The 19,614-nt window shown below is 37.2% G+C and overlaps 1 protein-coding gene across 17 annotated transcripts in view; it reads left to right on the plus strand.

Moving 5' to 3' along the window:
* SOX6 (SRY-box transcription factor 6) overlaps window positions 1-19,614 on the plus strand; it is a 386,403-nt gene that overhangs the window by 276,395 nt on the left and 90,394 nt on the right. For 14 of the 17 annotated variants that reach the window (XM_086748345.1, XM_086748348.1, XM_086748349.1 and 11 more), the window contains 2 exons: window positions 4,187-4,310; window positions 13,021-13,100. In XM_086748345.1, the coding sequence (XP_086604471.1) occupies window positions 4,187-4,310; window positions 13,021-13,100 (204 nt within the window). The remainder of the gene's footprint in view (window positions 1-4,186; window positions 4,311-13,020; window positions 13,101-19,614) is intronic. The other 3 variants (XM_086748338.1, XM_086748341.1, XM_086748336.1) reach the window with 1 other exon arrangement.

Below are 19,614 nucleotides of genomic sequence, written 5' to 3' on the forward strand. Positions count from 1 at the left end.
TTAAAGTATAAACTATGGAAAGTTTGAACTTGCCTATGAATGAATTATATTCTCACAGAGGCTGCAACATCACAAGGACAAAAGATATTGTACATCCTATACTAAAAAAAAAAATTAGAACATATTTAACATATCACACAGTTTTATACTAGTGCTGGTTGTAATTTTAATAAAAAACTTTTAAGAAAGGGATAATATATTATAAAGATTGTGCTCACCTCCTCTCAAAAAGATGTCACTTAATTCCCTCCTTTACTGAAGTAAACTGTGCAACAGAGAGGCAACTTCTCAAGTTTGATCTTGAAAAGTTTGCAAGCAATTCAGCTGCCATTATAGGGTGGGATTTACTTCTGCTCTTGAAGTCTGTGACCCTCACAGCTAAGCAGAAATGTGTGAGCTGCCGTTTTGCTTGCACTGCTGCTGTTCTTTTCTCTGAATGCCTTTACTTCTCTAACTGCAAGATTAGTTGTTGTGGAGGCAGCCTGGCTTTTTAAGGACAGAAGCCTTCCTATTCCTTAGTCTCACTAAATGTGCTGTGTTGCTTATGCAAAAGAGGCCGATCATTTTCATTCAAGGCATTGTTTTTGTATGACATATCACTTTGGCTTCTATTTTCCAGGCACAACACTAACCATCAATGACTTTTTGGCAAGAAGGATTGTCCAGCCAACTTCTGAGATTAGCATTCACATGACTGCAGGACAAAGCACTGCAGATTTGCCCAGTTTATCAGACAGGCCACCAGCTTTTATTATTTCAGGGAGAATCAAATTGGAAGTTGCTTCTTGAACTAATCAGGGTTGATTTGCTCTAAAGTTGCTTCCTGACTTAGATCTCAGGCAAGGAAGTGCTGTAATCAGTTCCCAAGGGCCGTCAGAGTTGTGATGGGATATTAAAGGAATGGTACACTACCTTTTAAGAGTTCCCTAATCTTGATGGCTTCTCATGTTTAACACAGTTAAACCTGAACTTGTTGTATAGAAGCAGATTAATTTTATGAGGTAGCTTTATATAAGAGGTCATTTTACTTGAGGTCGCAGAACTGAATTTTGGAGAGAATTTACTCAGATTTTCTCCAGGGTTTGTACAGTTAAGTTAAAGATATAGACTGGCAGAATTGTTCAAAACCAAACATTTACTACCCATCACAAAAAAAAATAATCTTCATGAAAGGGAAAATGAGTCCCTCTGAGTGTCACTGTTTGCATATTAGCCCATAGTATGGGCTCTGCCAAGTTACTCTCTGACTGACTGCTGCAGATGCTCTTTCTCAAGTATTCTGAGTGAGATCTTTAGTGCAAGTCTTCGGGGACAAACAATAGCACCTGTTCCTCACAAGATAGCAACCCAGTTAGTCCATTCATGTATGTTTAATGAAGCTCTGGGGCAGATGGCAAAAAATGGCATCATTGACAACTTAGCACAGAGGAGACAAAAGGGGAAAGTGCCAATCCAACAATACTCTGTTTTTACGAATGGGAAAAGATAGAGTGTTTCTCAGGCATCTGGTACAGTCTTGGTTTTCAGAAAGACCTGAGGAACATCTCAGCAATTAACATTTCTGGGCATGTAGCCGATTTTACAAAGTACGTCAATCAACCCCTCCTCCCAGTTTCTCCCCCATCAGTAAAATCAAAATCATAATAATAATATAATCCTCAGGGAAAAAAAAATATCAAAATTTAAGGTGTCTACTGTTTTTTTGGCATTCATTTTACATCTTTAATAATTCAGTGATCAGTGATACTTTTACATTCTCTTAGTTGTTAATGCTTATTTGTGCTTTTCAGTTGACTAGTGCTGAAAATCAACACCTGTGTATATAATAATTCTGGGTGAAACCAACATTTACCTAGGAATAGTATTTAATATGTGCCAGAGGAAAGATCATGGGAGGGAATGGTTGCCATTCAGTATGGGCTTTTTTCAGCCCCTAAGTTCAAACTCAAACTTACACTCTCAGTGTAAGCCACCTTTAGCCAAAGTTGCATTGATTTGTATAGACTGAGGACCTGATCCAGCATTCAGAGTACTTTTTCAAGGAAGAACAGCAGATAGCCAGAACATGCAATGGTAATTCTCCACACTTACAGAATTGCTTTTATTTGAGAGTTTAAAACGAAATCTTTTTGGCTATGGTAGAGTAGATCCAACTCTATAGGACTGCATAGGGAAGAGGCTTATGAAATAACCATTGCAGGATTTGTCCCTAATTATGTGTTTCAAATTATTTTTATGAAACTATGGTGTGACATATTGCTCTGGGTGTGTATGCACCATTGCTCTAACCACAGTACTCATTCTGATCTCCTCTATCTTGTCTTATTGTGTTGGTGTCTTGTACCTTTGCAACCCCATGGAAATACTTTCTGTGCATGGTGATTGAAAGGGATATTTCTTAAGCCTTGGGTCCATTTGATTAGACTGTAGATGGGAACTACTGAACATGATTGTAGACTGCCTTGTGTTGAATTCCTTCCAATATATTCTGAGGTTGTTTCTATCAGAAACGTTTGCTGTACTCCTGTAGAGCCAATGTAAAGAAACACCACACAGCACCATTTTATCAGAGGTAAATGCCTGTGCTGGGCACATGGGGATCAACTCCAATCTAACCAAGTTTAACTCATATCCTAAAATGCATAGCCAGGCTTACCTCAGCTAAAATGAGAGAAATAGCTGCTCAAAGCTAGTTTCTTTCACGCCCCAGTGCCATAGCAGTAATTGCACAAAGACCTTTTTATTATAAGTTGATTTTCCTGAGAAATGGATTTTAAAAAAATACTGTAAAGTGTTTATTTTTTCTTGACCTTTATTAACCTACATCTTAGGGCTTTCCCAAGAGAAGAGTTGTTGGTAAATTAACCCTCATAGACACACACAGTAGCATTTCTGCACTGCATCAATGGTTGTGAAAGTAATGGGGATATGACAAGAAAATTTGGCACTATTTAAACAATGTCATAGGTCAACATATGGGATTTGACCAAAAAAGTTTTTTAGGAATTAAATGAAAAAAATTGCTTGAAGTGTACTTTAACTTTGTAATAGTATTTAATGCCACTGATTTATGGTGGGATGAGGGCAATTTTTTTTTTTTACCTAAAAACCCAATTTCTTCCTACATTTACTAGCTTTGATATATAAACCATTATATGTTTGCTTAACTACTAATCAGAAAAATCATAGTCAAATCTTTGCGTACTTCTAGGATTAAGGAGTGATGGATAAAAACTCTTTGTGATCCCAGCCACTGTCTCTGGAACACGTGTAGCATAAAGTAAGGAACTAGGAAATTAACATGTGGATTTAACAGACACAATTCTATCACATCTCCTGTTTTCTATATGTTGAATACAAATGCTGGTATAAGGTGAATTTTTTACTTTTACATGTTTGTGCTCTTTGATTCCTTTATTAAGTTCAAATTAAATTTGATACAGTAGGTTTTATTCTGAAACGCTCTTTGAATACAGCTCCATAACTACCAAGCTACATGATAGTATATAAAGTTATAAAACTGCTTAAGCAGACAAGTAATTTATATGTTACAGTGAGGTGTGTATGGCAAAGGATGTTAGTTTAATTGGGAGCCAAGATATTGGAGCCTTAAATCTTAACAGCTGAGGTGTTGACTAGAAGACTACGGTGAAATTCTGAAATAACATACGTGAGTTGTTGGTATATATATGAACAATACAATGTTGTAAGATCTCAGAATTGAATTACCCTAAGGATACTAAAATTTGAACATCAAAGTAGCTACTACAGTGTTAGCTTACTTCTAAAATGCTTGTCACTCTGCTGTCTGTGACCAAAGATGAGAATATTTGTGAAAAATTACTAGAAATACGTATGACTTTTCTTTTTAAAGAACCTATGGCATATTAGAAAGGTTTTGTACCTTTTTACCTTGTGACAGGACACAGATTATTAATTAAAAAAAAATAATGAAGAATCAGGAAGAAGGAGGAAAATGTGCAGTTCACTGAGACTGTTACACCTTTGACACCAAGGGAAAACAATGTTAGTGAGGGCTTTGATGTGATAATGTGAAATTGGCAGGGATTACATTAAGGCAAAGGTTCTGTGGGACTGTGTGAACACAAGAACACTATCAGTACTGGAGAAATACCCATCAAGACAAATTTGTGCTATTTCTGATCAGAGGCTCTCTTCTGTTTAGCAGGTTCAGGGTCACATGCCTCCGCTCATGATCCCAATTTTTCCACACGACCAGCGGACGCTGGCAGCGGCTGCTGCAGCTCAGCAGGGATTCCTCTTCCCCCCGGGAATAACTTACAAGCCAGGTAAGCTGACAGGGATGTGAAGCTATTTAACATTTTAAGATATTAACTGTAGCTTCTTGTGTGATCTGTCTCATATAAACGATGTTACACAACAGGCGTAGCTGGTTGGGAATAATGTGGAGTTTTGCAACTCCACTTGAAAAAAACCTTCTGGCTTGAAGGTGGTGGATGGAATATTGGTAATTGAACATCTTTAATTTTTTTACCTTTATTTCCCACAAAATCATTTGCTCTAAATATATTGGCCCACTCACGTAGTAATTTGCAACTAGTCTGCCCCATGTCATTATACAAAAGCTACATATCTTTAATTAATTCTTTTATCTTCAGTATACTTGTCTTTTGTGCCAAAATTCTTACCCTTAATTAGTGATAAAAGTCAGAGGAAGTGTAATTTAATTAGCAGGCTTCAAATGGGCAACTTTTTATTTGATTTCAATCTGAATAATAAAAGGTTTCCGTACTTCAATCCCAGTCATTATTCAGGCTTGTAACAGGTCACATAACCTTGCAGTGAAATATGTTTTGAGATGATTTAGCAAATGTTATGATTTCTTTCTTTTTTTTTCTCTGAGTTTACAGGACTCCTGGGGAATTCAATTAGGGATATAATGGTTTGAAGCTACTTTCAGAGCCTCCTTGTAAACAGGGCTTTAAATGTTTAAAGACACATTGCCAAAGGAATTCAATGTAGGAAGATAGTTAAGTAAATAAAAGTCAACCTTATTTTCATTTGTACATTCTTTGTAAGTGACCTCAGTCCAGAAGCAGCAACCTTATTTTGCTCATTAATAGTATTCCCTGTCAAGCTGCCTTTAGCATATTAACCTGATAACTAATAACGGCAAAACATAAATACCAGTTTCTTTTTTTTTGACATTAAATATGAAATGTACAAAGTAAAGCATTGATCCTGCTCCCAGTGATGTTAGTGGTGGTTTTGCTGTTGACTGTAGCAGGAGCAGGGTCAAATTCAAGTAAAGCCTCATAATAGATGATGTAAATAGCATACTAATTAAAAGCCAGGTTGAACATAAAATCTTTTCTTGCAAGTTTACTTAATATTAGATTAAGTAAGGCTAAGCAGGATTTCAGCAAGCATTTCTGTTTGTCCCACTCTCTTCTTTCTCTTTAGTCTAGAGAGATTCCTTTTTAGACACAGAATCTTTGTCCAGTTATTTTCTTATTTGCAGATTTAGGAATCCCAAAGTTCTTTCCAGTCTGACAAACTGGCGCACTGAATGCGGGAACCAGTTAATGGAGCTTTGAAAGCAGCTGGCTCTAGATGGCATGGGATAATGGCTATCCACACACAACACCAACTCACAACAGTTGGGGACCAAAGTGAAGAGTATTTTGTCTCCAAAGACATAAGTTGCCAGTTGTGGAAACTGTCCGGCACACAGGCTAATATCTTTCTATGCACAAGCAAGAGAAAGCCTGTGCTTTAGTTTCCTTGTTTTTCCCATTTTAATCTGAGACGTCTTCTGAATAGTGACTATTAATGATTAAGCTGTTGTTTCTGCTTCCCCCTGTAAAGGGGATATGTCAAATCACGTCATGTTGATTTTGGCTCTGTGGGCTACTTGGGACAATAATGATTTGAGAAGAAGAGGACCAGCATGATTTCCTGCACGAGAACAGATTTCTGCAGATTTTCTGCACTTATTCTAAAGTGCTATACTGTAAGGAACACCCTTACAGTACCTATCCTAATCCTTTATGGACCTTATACTGCTTTACCTGTGATCCTGTTGACCTAGTAGGGAGGATGATATAGCTTTAGGGCATTTTTTACTTGCCAAAAGGCAGAAAGAGAGATATATAATGAATGTTAAAAGAATGAAGTGCAGGCAGAAATTAAGGCCTAGGTATCTCAGAACACAGCTACGCTGTTTGCTATTATGTTAGTGGTTTACAAGCAGCCAATGCTAGTAAAGACCAGAGATCACAATGATCTGATTATACCCAGTGGCTTGCAGGAAAGGAGAATATTTGTATTTTTAATATATTTATTAGATTCTACAGCATGTGTGGCAAAGGTAGCTGGGTAGGTTAGTAGCTCCTATTGGAGAAACATCATGATAAAAAACCCGCAGTAACTACACTTGGTATTGATTAATTCCTATTTTTGGCACTCTCGGCACAGTAGTTAAGGAATTAATGAAACTGGAGATTAAATTACACTCTTTCATAGAGAGGGTTCTTCAAAGTCATTTCTGAGGAATATTTATGAACTTGACTACTAGTACCAGTACTCTTCTACTTTTGTTAGAAAAGAAACTTTCACCTCTAGAACTGTCAGTTTAGACTTGCTTATATGTCTGAGGAAAGATAGGAGATGGATTAACCCTTCAGATACTCACCATTTTCTTTTTGGTTGCCTGTTTAGTTTCAATTTCATTTTACACTAGTTTGATGTAGGCAAGACTGTGTTTTGACACTACCAGTTTTCCTTGGCATTCAGAAAATACAGTGAGAGGATTTCAATAATAGCAGCTGTGGGAACTGAGTACTTCTGAAACTGTTTCATTTAAGGAATGTCAAATATTGTATGCACAGTCACTTAATTTGCTTTGCCCGCAAAATGGGCTAAATATAAGCCAGCTCTGACCTGGAAGCGGCTTATCAGTGTTAGTGTGACAGTGCAGCCAAAATGAGAAGTCCTGCCTTGGTGTAGAAGTTGGGGTATGATTATGATTACATCTGCAGATACATCTTCATGGGCTAAGTGGGAACCAATTTCCTGGCTGTTTAGTTCCATGCCAAGATAGTAGTAACTGAGTACTGTTGCAAATCTGCATTTAATATCTATGCCTTGAAGTAAGAAAATGTTATTCCTTAACAAAGTACCCTCATGCCCTCAATGGAAGAATCACTAGAAGAGAGGAGAATTTAGTAGGTTCTGAGGCCCTTCCAGAACATGTCTTAGTTGCTTCTAAACTGCTGAGCTCAGAAAATCATTGTGAGTAGAAAGCTCAAGGAAATGCTGGTATACAGCTATGATTTGTATTCAAGTCTGACAGGACAGAGTTTCCTACTGCCTGGCAGGATCTATAACACGAGATGGCTGTAGCCCTCCCCCCTCCATATTTTGTAGCTCTAGGAGGTGAAACAGGCCAAAGTTAGCAAGTTCTGATGACAAGTAATAATTACATTAGAAAAAAAAATCCCCAAATTCCCATGCTTCCTTATGTATCTCAAAGTCATGTAGTATAATTTTCCGGCATGGTAAGTACTAATTGAGAAATCAGAGCTGCATAGACCACCTAATTAATTTTTTATACATATTTCAGTATTTATACTGTATACTGGATTAATTAAAACTTTAGGGCGCTGTGCATCTCAAATGACTGTTGTGACTATTGACCTGCAGGCGCTTGACGAGCCTCGTAGAGTACCTGGTTGTGGGGGTTGCCACTTATTCCAGTGGGAAGCTGAGAGTGGCAGCTGTTAGGAAGCTAATACTTGCCCAGAGATTCTACGCAGTTAATATCATTATTTTGCATTCCGAGTACAGCAAAGCAACTGTGCTGGCTTTCTGACTGTGACCACTATACTTACTACTTGGAACTGGTGGGTAACATAAGTACCATTATACTTCCTCTCCCAGTGCAAATTTCCCTACACTTAATCAACCACATGCATCCAAGAAAAGTTAGTGGGCTGGAGTATCCTTGAATGTGATTAGCATGTCCCCATTAGTGCTCTGGTTCAAGAGGAGAAGAGAGTGAGTGGGAGTAAGGAGGAAGACAGTTCCTTCCCCCATCTTGCAGTGCCTAAAGTATTACTTCCTTAAAGTTTTGTGGCTAACAGGGAATGGGGAAGTAGGATGATGACAGAGTGAAGATATAAAATAATGCTGGGCAGGAGCCAGACCATACTTTGAGCAAAGCTCAAACAGAGCTATGATTTGCTGTGAGTGGAGAGTAGGAGGGCCGCTTTCCATGTTGGATGCATAGCAGCAGTCCATGTGACTTGGAAAAAAATGATCACTTTGCTCAATAGTCTTCTGGAAATATTTTGTATTATATCAGGTTTTTTTTTTTTATCAGATGTGGAAAGCATCTCTGAAAAAGATTATGGGAAATGGAGACATTGAGGTATGGAGATTGTAAACCTTTATTTAAAAGGGTTTGTAGAGTGACAAGCTGCAGTGTATTTTCAAAGCATTTCTTCCATATTTAATACATAGAGTACATAAAGACCATTATTAGAATGGCTAAGAAACAACTCCTGTCTGCCTACCCAGGTCATTCTGTTTTGTACACAAAAATAGTCTACAGGAGATTTTGCTCTGTTCCCAAAACGATGAAATGTGAAAATGGAGATTGTTTTCCTAGGCTGGTGACAAAAATAGTGAGAAATGTAGCTAATGTTTTGGCCTGGTTCTGTTCCTACTTGCATTGGGGCAAATCAACAGTAACTCCTTTGAAATCAATGAGAATAAAATTCAGTAAAGCCAGGCAAACAAAACTGTGAGGTGTATTGTCATCTGGCTGGACCTCAGAACATTCCAATACTATGAGATATTTGTCATCAAACTAATTAAACTTATTGATTATAGTAGCTAATCCACATAACTAGCATCATCTTAGATCTGCTGGATTTCACTGATATCCATCATTGCAGTTTCCATTTGGAAGTTTTTCCTAAAGGTATAATGTGGTTGAAATTTTACATGACACGGTATATAGGCTGCTGTTCCTCTTGGCAGGTGAGAACAGAAAGTGTACGTCAAATCATCTGTGTACTGAGTTGGGTGTGTATCTTTGCATGGCAGAGGTGCTGTATGAGTCTGGTTCTAATGGAAATTCCCCAGGACTTAGTTATGTCATGTGTTCCCTGTTGGGTTTTACTGGTTTGAACAAGGAATCTGTAACCTCAGGATTTGTTGTAGCAATCCCTGTATGCCTCACTCCTAAATGATGAGGTAAGAGCTGGGAGTGTTGGTAGGCAGCTAAATATTTTCAACTGGGATTTGCACTGAAGTTCTTTACCCACAAACAGATAAATGTTGGCACGCTCATTCTGCTATGACAGGAGGATGGCGATAGGACGGTGTTGTGGCAAACCCTGCTCAGAACAAAGGCAGAACTGAGGTAGTGTCATTGGACAGGGAAGATGCTCCATGGTACTGCCTTAGCCAGTTACATCTGATAACATGTTCCTCAATCCTGATGCCTCTGCATAAACAAAATACAGGCCCTGTATGTGAATATTGCAGGACCGGGCATCCGTCTCCTTGCTGTATCCCCACAACACTCTGAGGAGAGGTACACTTTCCTTGGTCTGTTCATTATGCCTGGGAGGGTAGGGCCCTGGAATCTGTGATTTCTTACATCTCTTCCAAATCTATTTCCTGTTATTCTGTGGGTGCATATGGAGAGAGTGCAAGTGTCAGTTTGAGATCCATGTGTGAAAATACAGATTTTAAGTTACAATCCCAAAATGTTAAGTTACAATCCCATTATTAAACCAAAAACTTTGTAAGTCAGATTAGAGTCAGCTTGTGTCTTACAATTGTGTTTTAGGAAAGATGGGTAATAAACCAACACCTTCACCTGACCTTGAGTCTCACAAAAGCCAGCCATCCCTCTTTCCTCACAGGTTATGGAAAATAAGTCCATACATCCTATGAAGTCCGCTAAGCTTCATTGCTTCATCCAGGACAAAAAGAAACATTTATATTCTAGCATGGTACAATTGCTCGCTGCTTTTATTCATTTGGAAATGTTGCTTAACCTGACAAATGAAACAGAAGTCTGGCATACTTTTCCATGGCTTGTAACTCCAATTTATATATAAACCACAGCAGCCAAATGTAAATAGACAATCAGCACAGCAAGGAGATTTAAGAGATCATTTTGCAAAACATGACAGATTTTCTTGTTCCAGCATTCTTCTCACTCCTGGTTATCAAAGGCCAGCACACATCAGTACCTAAAGCAGACCTGTTTGAACATGTTCTGCCACCTTTTGTACAAATTTAAAAAAATAGATCCTCACGCAAGCATTCCAAATCAAGAAACAAATTTGAAAAAAATTGCTACAATACATTGACTGATTTCTTGCCAAGACAGCTACTGAGAAGCTTCTTGATCTGTTCTTGCACTGACAAAATGAGAGGGGGAAATAAGTACCTTCTATAATTAAAAATTGAAACCAGTCCATTCCCTGCATGCTCAGTTTCCTCAAGGGAGAGAAAAGTACCTTTACTCTGCTTTTACTGCTTTGTGTCAGCAAAGTACTCCGGACCTGAAAGAGTATTCATTTTTGGTCTCAGCACAAAGATACTGCTAACATACCAGAACTTAACCATAATTTAACATGTTAAAATGAGGGGGGCAAAGGGACAGTATTATGTTTTAATATCAAATACATAGCTTAACTATAAAATTATTTTTCCCATAACAAAAGAAAACTGTAGCCAGCAGGTGAGCAAGAGAACTCTACAGGGTGTGGTTAAGATGCTATTAGCTGTGAAGCCAAGACTATGTGTGTGTGTGTGTGTCTGTGTGTGCGTGCATGCATGCATGTGTGTGTATAAAATATCCGTCTGTTTCAGACCATAGAAGCATGACAGCTGTGAAAAAGGAGTGCTGCAGGGAATTCTTCTAGAGTTTGATTTTTTTAAAAAATATGTTTGACATGGAAAATGTTTTAGTACAAATAAAGCAACTGGTATTGAACTTAAAAAGTCTATGTGGAGGGGGAGGGAGAAAGAAGAGACTGCTGTGTGAAACAGGAATGAATAATTCATGATATTTAAAGAAAGAATGCCTCCAAAATGTTCTGCAAGGCAGTCTGTGCTGATAACTTGGATGGTTATTTCCCCCCCATTTAAAGCATCATTAATTCAACATCTTTGTGATTTTTTTAAAACCTTATAAGGTATTTCTGAAAGAAACATTATTTAACTTAGATAAGGGTCTTATTTATTCAGCTAATTTCATATAAATATCAAAGAGATGAGTAGAATTATTTAACCATAAAGAGACAGCTTTAGTACTTCAAGAAAAGGATCTAGGGTGGTTTTGTTGCTTTTTTTTTTTAAGGAAAAAAAACCTAACATCATTGCAAACTAAAATCAGCCTCATGGAAGGGGGAAAATAGGAGGACATATTTTGAACATTACTCCATAGGACACCAGTACAATATAGTGTTAGTGAGTGCATTGTAGCAGAGCTCCATATGCAATCAGAATCCAATTGTTACTGGACTGTGTACAAGCACATACTGTGCTCAATGGTCTGATGAGGTATTATGGATATGATGCAAAAAGACCTTGTGGATTAGACATGTACAATTTATTAAAAAAAGTGAAACAACCGAACATTTAAACTGAGCTGAATACAATAGCAATTCAGATATTAAAAAGAGAGATTTCTGAGGAATCCAGTGATTGCAAAGACTTCAGCTATCCTTTTTTATTTGAGTCATTGACAAAAAAAAAAAAAAAAATCTAACTCTTGGAATGTCCTGATTATATTATTTTGGATTTCTGGTTTTTTTTGCTCATTGCTACATTCTGCTTTCAGTGTGGAAAAGTTCATGTAAAGCAGACTGATTATACTGTTTATTGTAAATCTCAAAACTGTATAGAGGAGCAGCCGGTTAAAATGTAGCCTACAGATAGTACATAACAGTGACATTAAATAAGAAGCTTGAGCCAAAGTGATATTTCATTAAATCATAGTTACTGTGTAATTTATCCATCACTGTATTAATTTTTACATTACAGATTACACTGCTAAACTTTTTCAGCCTTTCTTCATTCTTTACATTGACTAAGAGTCTCAATGGCACTGTATGACGCATTGTTGCAGTGGCCCAGAAGTGGGAACAGCCGTAGATGCTATAACATTGCAATGCTTATTTTGAATGTTATTTTCTGGAGTATTTGTTGTCCCCTCAATGCAGAGGGCACACATTTTTGGTTTCTAGTAAACAGAACACAGAATTTTTAGTGCCTGAATCTTCATGTAACTGAACAACTATGTAATCTTGGACTTGATGATCTTGGAGGTCTTTTCCAACCTTAAAGATTCTATGATTCTATGATTCTATCAATTTAAGTAGGGTTCCAGATCTATGAGAAAGTTGAAATTATATTTTGAGCTATTTTGATTTAATTTTATTTTTTCTCTATGGCTACCTTAAAGGAGTTGTCCCATGACAAAGAACCTCAAAGCAAAACAAGAAACAACCTCAAGCTGTGTTGGGCCAACTAGGTAGCTTTCCCAGGAAAGAGGCACTCGATACTGAAAAGAAATCACCCTGCATTAAACAGGGCTGGAATTTCTTGAGTTATAATGAATTTCTCCTGCTTTAAGAAACATGTGGTAACAACAGTTTTTTTTCCTCTGGGAACCACTGGGATTTTTTGAAGTATCTTGTCTGTGTGTCTGTGGCCTTAAGCCGCATTTTGTGCCCAAGCTTACATGCTTGATTTGAACATTTGCTTTTGAAAATGAAAATCACGAGTATCACATTTATGTTTTGCCAGTTTGCCTACCAGCTATCTGCTAACAAAAAAAAGTTCCAAGGGAGCCTGGCAAGTCTGTGCCCAGCGAAGCCTTTTGTTTTTGCAGATGTTTAGGCTTAGAGGAGTGTTGTGGAGCACAGGCAATCCTAGGTCCATGTTTGCACTTGTCTGCTGCTATTCTCGGCTCATTGTCTGAACCTGCACGCATTGTTCTCCCGACAGGTGATAACTACCCTGTGCAGTTCATTCCATCAACAATGGCAGCTGCTGCTGCTTCTGGACTCAGCCCTTTACAGCTCCAGGTAAGTGCCAGAACAAAAAAAATGTGGGATTGAAGCCAGCATTTTAGGGGAAAACTGCTAACCAGCTGTATGCTAAATAATAGTCTGAATGTTAAATAATTTTTGAGCACAGCCCAGGAGGATTAACACCTTATGTACCTACGGTACTGCAAATATAGCAACATGTGACCAACCTTGATACTGTGAGTGAAAGACATTGTTCTGTGTGTTTTATGTTGGCAGAACTAATGGTATTTTTAAGACTACATGACCAGTTCATGGAAGATATGTTCAAAGATCTTTTTGTACTTTATTTTTATCTAGTATTTCCCCTGTAGCTGCAATCGCTACCTTTAATTGGAGCAGTGAGTGTATAAAAACAAATGTGTGTTATTGGGGTTTTTCCTTTTTTTTTTTCAGTGTAGTGCTGACAATACAATAAATTGCAAACTCTTTAGCTTCTGTATTTGGGTAGTCTCAACCTTTCCATGCATTAAGCTGATCAGATGCAAAGCATGGTCAGGAGCCTTAGTTTGGTAATTTATTTATTTTTGGCATATATAGAATGAAATATTGTGAAAGAAAGATTTATGTGCCATATTATTAGCTAGCTTTTTGTGGCAAGAAGTTTCTAATTTCACAAGAAAAGACACAACAATTTCATAAATAATGAAGAAACAGTCAAAAGCTTTCAGAGTTAAAATGTGTGGAAAAGAAGTGACAGCAAACATGAGAGGAAAGGCCATTAAAGATGCATGTAACTATTTGCAAGTAAACCTTTGAAACCCCTGTTTGAGTTAGGTTAGAGTTGGGTTCAGATGCGAAATAGGAATAAATTGTGCCTAAAGTAGAAAAGCATTGCCATGTTAATATCCAGATATCTACTTTGCTTACCCTTCTGCAATTATATCATTTTCCAGAGGGACCAAAGCAAATTAAAAACCCTCTCATCTTTGCCCAATGCTGATATTCTTTTTGCCAAGTTAACTTAGGATAACTGAGAATGGGACATGAACTCACTCACTGTTCACTGATGGTCCAGAACTGGTGAAAAAGACCCCTTGAGCTTATGTCTGACCTAACCTAGAACCAAAACTTGAAAAGAGAACACCCTGATACTGCAGGGAAAGATCTCCAAAATTACTTTTGGGTCTTGATAGTATGATATTAAGACTGTACCTTGGACAGGCTTCAAAACAAAGGGGAGTTTTTGAAAAGGAAAAATAGCAGGTACCCTTTGAAAAATCTGTATTTGAATACTTATTGAAGCAAAAGTATAATTAGCTTTAGTTGAGAAAATACTTCAGCAATGAACTTTGTGAATAGAGAGACTATTTTTTGCCACCATTGAAATGCAATACAACAAATAGTGAGCATACACAGGACTGTAAGACAGGAAATTATAAAAACTGTTCAACTGCAAAAGAAAAAGAGTCTAAACTACAGACATTCCTGATTCTTTTCTTTTACAAGATCCATTCGTAGCTTGACCCACAGATCTATTTGCACATCAGCCTTGATCAGAACCTACAGCAACAGCGCAGTTTCATTAATTTGCAGAAATGAATAACTGAGCTGTTAAACATGATGGACACAATTAGAGGAAAAAAAAAACCAGCAAAGAAAGTGGTGCTAATAAATTCAGAAATATTTGAGTGCTTGAGGGCCCAGAATTTACCTTCAGATATATTTGTTGTAAAAGAGTGTTTTTGTTTGTTTCCCCCCTTTGTAGCTCATTTGAATTTCACCTTTATGGGATTTCAAAACCTTTAATGTTTCATGGTCGTAAGAGCTTAAGTAATAGAGTACTTAACCTGCAGTTGATACTTGCTCATCTGATTGTCAAATTGGCTGAACTAAATTTTATTTACTCCTGCTATTAATGTTATGTTTGTGTAAATTCCCTAAGTGTTCCCTTAAGGAAATTTTTTTTTAGAGGGAATTTGTTGTTATACCTGATGCATGGTGAATACTGCTAGGGGTGTAACATTTCAGCTCATTTTTTTATCTTTGCTTCCCTTCTCCCTTCTTTCTGTGTTTTGGTTCCTTTCTTCCATGCACCCCACCCTCTTATTTATTTACATGAACACTGTGACCATGGTATCTGACTATTTTCCAAGTGGTTAAAAATACTGATCACAACACTAATCTCTGTTCCTTTCAGCCAGTGGGAGAAATAGCTAATTCATTTGCAGGTTTGGTTTTGTTTCTACATGTGAGCCTGTGTGTGATATCTATGTTTGGAGAACTTGAAGAGGGAAAGCTGTTTACATTAAAAAATCTTTGCATTAAGAAAGCTCTAACATTTCAACTTTACCAGGGCATTATTATTAGCTCCAAAATTATGTTCCATATTCCATATCCAGCTGCAGTGGAAATTCTGGCAGCTTCAAGCTTATAACCTCTCATCTTTTTTCACTTATGTTTTTTTTGGGATGATCATGCTTCAGGTTGGAGCTAGTAGCAATTTTGTGTTCTGATCTTTTTGTTTGTCTGGACAACTTTTATGGAAGCTCTGAATCTAATAGCACAGAAAACAATTTACTCCCACGGTATATTATGTAAGGATAGCAATTATTCCACAGAGGATGTTTTTCCAGTGGGCAATTTGTAATTAATGATTTTCCCATCTTATTCAAGCCGTTTAGCATATTGGTATACAAATGTATTTTCTCTTAAGTGTGTTCACCAGTGGATTTTGAGTCTCTATAAGTTAAAAAGTTTTATTGAAATCATATCTAGGAGTGTCTCAAATAACTAGTTTCACTGCCATGGACCTTGCAATAAAAAACCAACCAAACAAACGAAAAAAAAGTTCTCCCTCAGCAGCAGACCTGTTCAACCCATCTACTCTTATGATTTTGCATCACATTGATCAGCTAGTGGTAAAATATCATTAATATTCAGTCATAGCTTTGAATATCCAGAAAGAAATTAATAATTACCACACAACTATGCCAGTCCATGTTCCTGCTCTGTTTTGGGTTAACATCAGATAGCCTCTTTTTATCTGTATACTGATCTCGTGAGGGTGGCATTGATGATGTTGTGGACAAAAAGACTTAAAACTCTGTGTTCCACACTTCCTATTGGCCACTCAGCCCTATCTCACCAGTTTCCTCAAAAATTTGGCCAAGATTTAAGTATGTGTGATAGGACCAAGCCTTGTTAGGACTCTCGGCATGAAGGAGTATATTGCTGATGAGGGAGCAGTTCTTTAAGTATGGTCTAAGAAGAAGGACCAAGCTGTTTCTGCTCACCCTTCCAGCTTCAAACAGCTGTGAGTGAATCCCATCAAATCAACATTCTGCTAAATATTTTACAGATATATTACCAAATACACCTGTAGCAGGTATGCATAGTGGTATGTGAACCAGTTCTGATGCATGTGTATAATGAAAGCGTACTGCTTAATTAATCAGTGTGAGCAGTAAAACCTATTAATAATTTTTCCTTTGCTCCTCTTTCTTTCATTTCCAATTTCCCTGGGTTTTTTTTCCCTAGTTGTCAGATGTTTGCACTGATATTAACTAATTCTAGATAGGTGTGCCCAGTAATCTTGTTAAATGAGTGAACTTGATAATGAAATGGGTTTTCCCAGCTCGCATGGTGCTGGTAGCAGTAACCTAGTTACTAGGAAGTCTCAGTGGTGGCAGAGGTGGCACCTACATGTCCTTACTTTCAAACAAGGAATGTTACTATATGCTCTTTATTGTTTAAAAAAAATCTGCCTTTATTCTTAGATATTTCTACAAAGCAGTCTATGTGGTAAATGAGGAAATGTTGCAACTCTCTCAGCCACGACTGATAAACTGTTGATAGAAATGGAAGCACTACAATGATGCTAGCTGGAGTTATTCCTAAACAAAGTGAAGCTCTAGGAATAAAAATCAAAACAAAAAAGCTTTCCTTCATAACTGTTTCCCAAAACTATTTATGTAATTTGTTCTTCAAAATTTATCACTTATAACACTAATGAACCTTGGCAACTATAGTTGCAGCTGTGTTCTTGAAGCCTGAAGTTTTTATAATCCATTAAAAAATTTAAATTTTAACTAAACACATATTTGTCTATTTCTTTTCTCCCCTCCCATCTCATCTTACTCCTCCATACTCTCTTCTAATTGCAGGCAAAGTAAATGACCTTTCTTTATACTGCTGGGTGTGGATCCAGTGTGCTACTGAAGCATTGCATAGCCTGCCTCAGGGGCACAATATTATTAGTAGAGGGAAGGCCAAAGAATGCTATTTTTAGTTGAATAGTTCAGCTGATGGAGGCATGAATACTCATATATCTGAAGGTTGAGGGGTTTGAACCGTTAATTTTGATAATGTATTTAACTCTGGGAACAATCAGAAATTGTAACTCTAAGGTTACAATGATTTTGACCTTTAGAGAACAGAGGGCATGTGGTACAGTAAACAATATATTACATTTCTACTTATTCCAATTCTCTCACACATATAAATTTCAGGACATAGTTGACATTTGCTTTCCTCAGCTATTTTAGTGCTAGTCCTTAAAGTAAGTCAAGAAGAATGTGCAGGAAAGAGGCCAATGTAATGCGACAGTCGTGTAAATATGGCCTTTAAATAGCTAAGATGTTAAATGTGGCCTTTTATGAAGAAATATTATTCTCAGGAACTAGAACCTTGGTGACTTATTATTTCAATGAAAAAGTTGTTTTAGTGGATTGCTGCTCTTATGAAGTTTCCTCTATATGTTGTAACCTTAAAGCAATTTTTTATGGGGCTAATGTGATCTGATAGTGATAGCTCACACTACAGGTGATTTGGTCCTACTCTGGTACGACATCATGCAAAGTGATGTACCTGCCTTATGTCCTATTAAATGATGCATGCTCCTCTTCAACAAATATAGCAGTTAAATATCACACAGCTTAAGTATTTCTAATTAAAATATCTCCATGTGTCAGCATATTGGTAATGTATTATTTTAATCCATTTATTTTGTTTATGAAACAGTGACATATGTTTAGATTGTGAAATATATGAGCCTTAAAAATCACTTTATTGAAGAAAATTAATTTCTACAATGCTGTCTCAGTAATGTGTTCACTCACCCAGTCAGTCACTGGCAGGGCTGCCAGTCTTAATGTTGGTTAGACACAGTTTAACAGTTTTATCTGACATAACACTCTCGGATGTAGGCAATAATAATTTTTTCAAATGCAAAAACCACAGGGTTTTCCTTTTTTTTTTAACCCAACCAAGAATGAAGATTGGGTAAACGTGAAAGAGATTTGGTGAGACCAATCAAAATTAGAACCAGCTAGTTACCTTTTCAAAGTTAGACACTGTCATTTGTTTGTCAGCGGGTAGATGTTTGGGTCAGCACTGTGAGTGAGTGACTGTCAGCGGGAATTCTTACAAGACAAGTAATTTCCCTCAATGTATTACTGACAGATTGCTCACTTCTTAGAATCACTAGAGAAAACAAACTTAATATTGTTACAGACAGAGTTTCTGTCTTCATTAGCCTTATAGAATGATTTTATCTAGCATTCAAAGACTACTGAGCTCTAGGTGGGCATATTTTAGCAGAATGTTCCTTATTATGATACAGTGAGTAGTGGCCTAAATTAAGGGAATGGTGTGTGCAAATTTCTGTATATGGAAGTAGTAAATTAAATATTTTGGTCCTTTTCTTATGTAGAAATTTAGGTTGTAGCAGAGGAAGGAAAGAGGTTGAAAGAAGATTTTATTAGGGCTCTGAGACCAAGCAAGCCCTTTAATGAGAATAAAATTAAAAATATGCCAACCTTGCAATACTTCAGAAAATTTAATTAAAATCAATGAAATAGTTATACTTCTGCTTTTCCCTACTTGAATGTTTATGTCTCTGTATGCAATATCTATGTTATCAAGTTGAATTATGTCAGTAGCAGTATCAATGAAAATGATGTCATTGAGTCAATATTTTACCATGTGACCTCTTTGCAGAATTTCTTAATACTCCATCTTCTCCTACTCCATCTCAACTTCAGCCCTGAATTATCTGGCAGTGATTTTCATAAGGAAAAGACAGCCCATCAAAATTGAGCCTTTTTGTAGTAAAATTTAAATTCTGATAAAATTTTGTCCGGGAAGATTTTCCTAGCTTCCCCAGTAATGGCATTCCTGGTCAAAATGAGAGGGAGTCTCCCTGTTCTCTTCAAATTAGTAAAAATGGACAGACAAACAAACAAAACCATTAGCTAGAGTAATCAGAGTGGTACAGCAGCATTGCAGCTGCAAGACCCTTTTCTCACCCACTTAATGCCCTGCATCTCCAATGACTGCTTTAAATAGCATGTCTTTGTTACTCTGGTTCTTGCTTCATGGAACAGTGGCACATGATTTAATAAAAGATTTATAGGAGTGTTTAAGAAAGAGACTGTTTCTATAGTCTCTTGCAGTTCTAGTACTTGTCTTGGATGTGGCAAGCCTAGGTCCAGTCCTGGGCTTGTGTTTCCTCTGCTTGCAGGAAGGACACTAGCCACCAGACTGTCACCCAGTCTGGCACAGCTCTCTG

Source organism: Chlamydotis macqueenii, chromosome 5 (genome assembly GCF_036417535.1).
Source record: "Chlamydotis macqueenii isolate bChlMac1 chromosome 5, bChlMac1.mat, whole genome shotgun sequence".
Lineage (NCBI taxonomy): Eukaryota > Metazoa > Chordata > Aves > Otidiformes > Otididae > Chlamydotis > Chlamydotis macqueenii.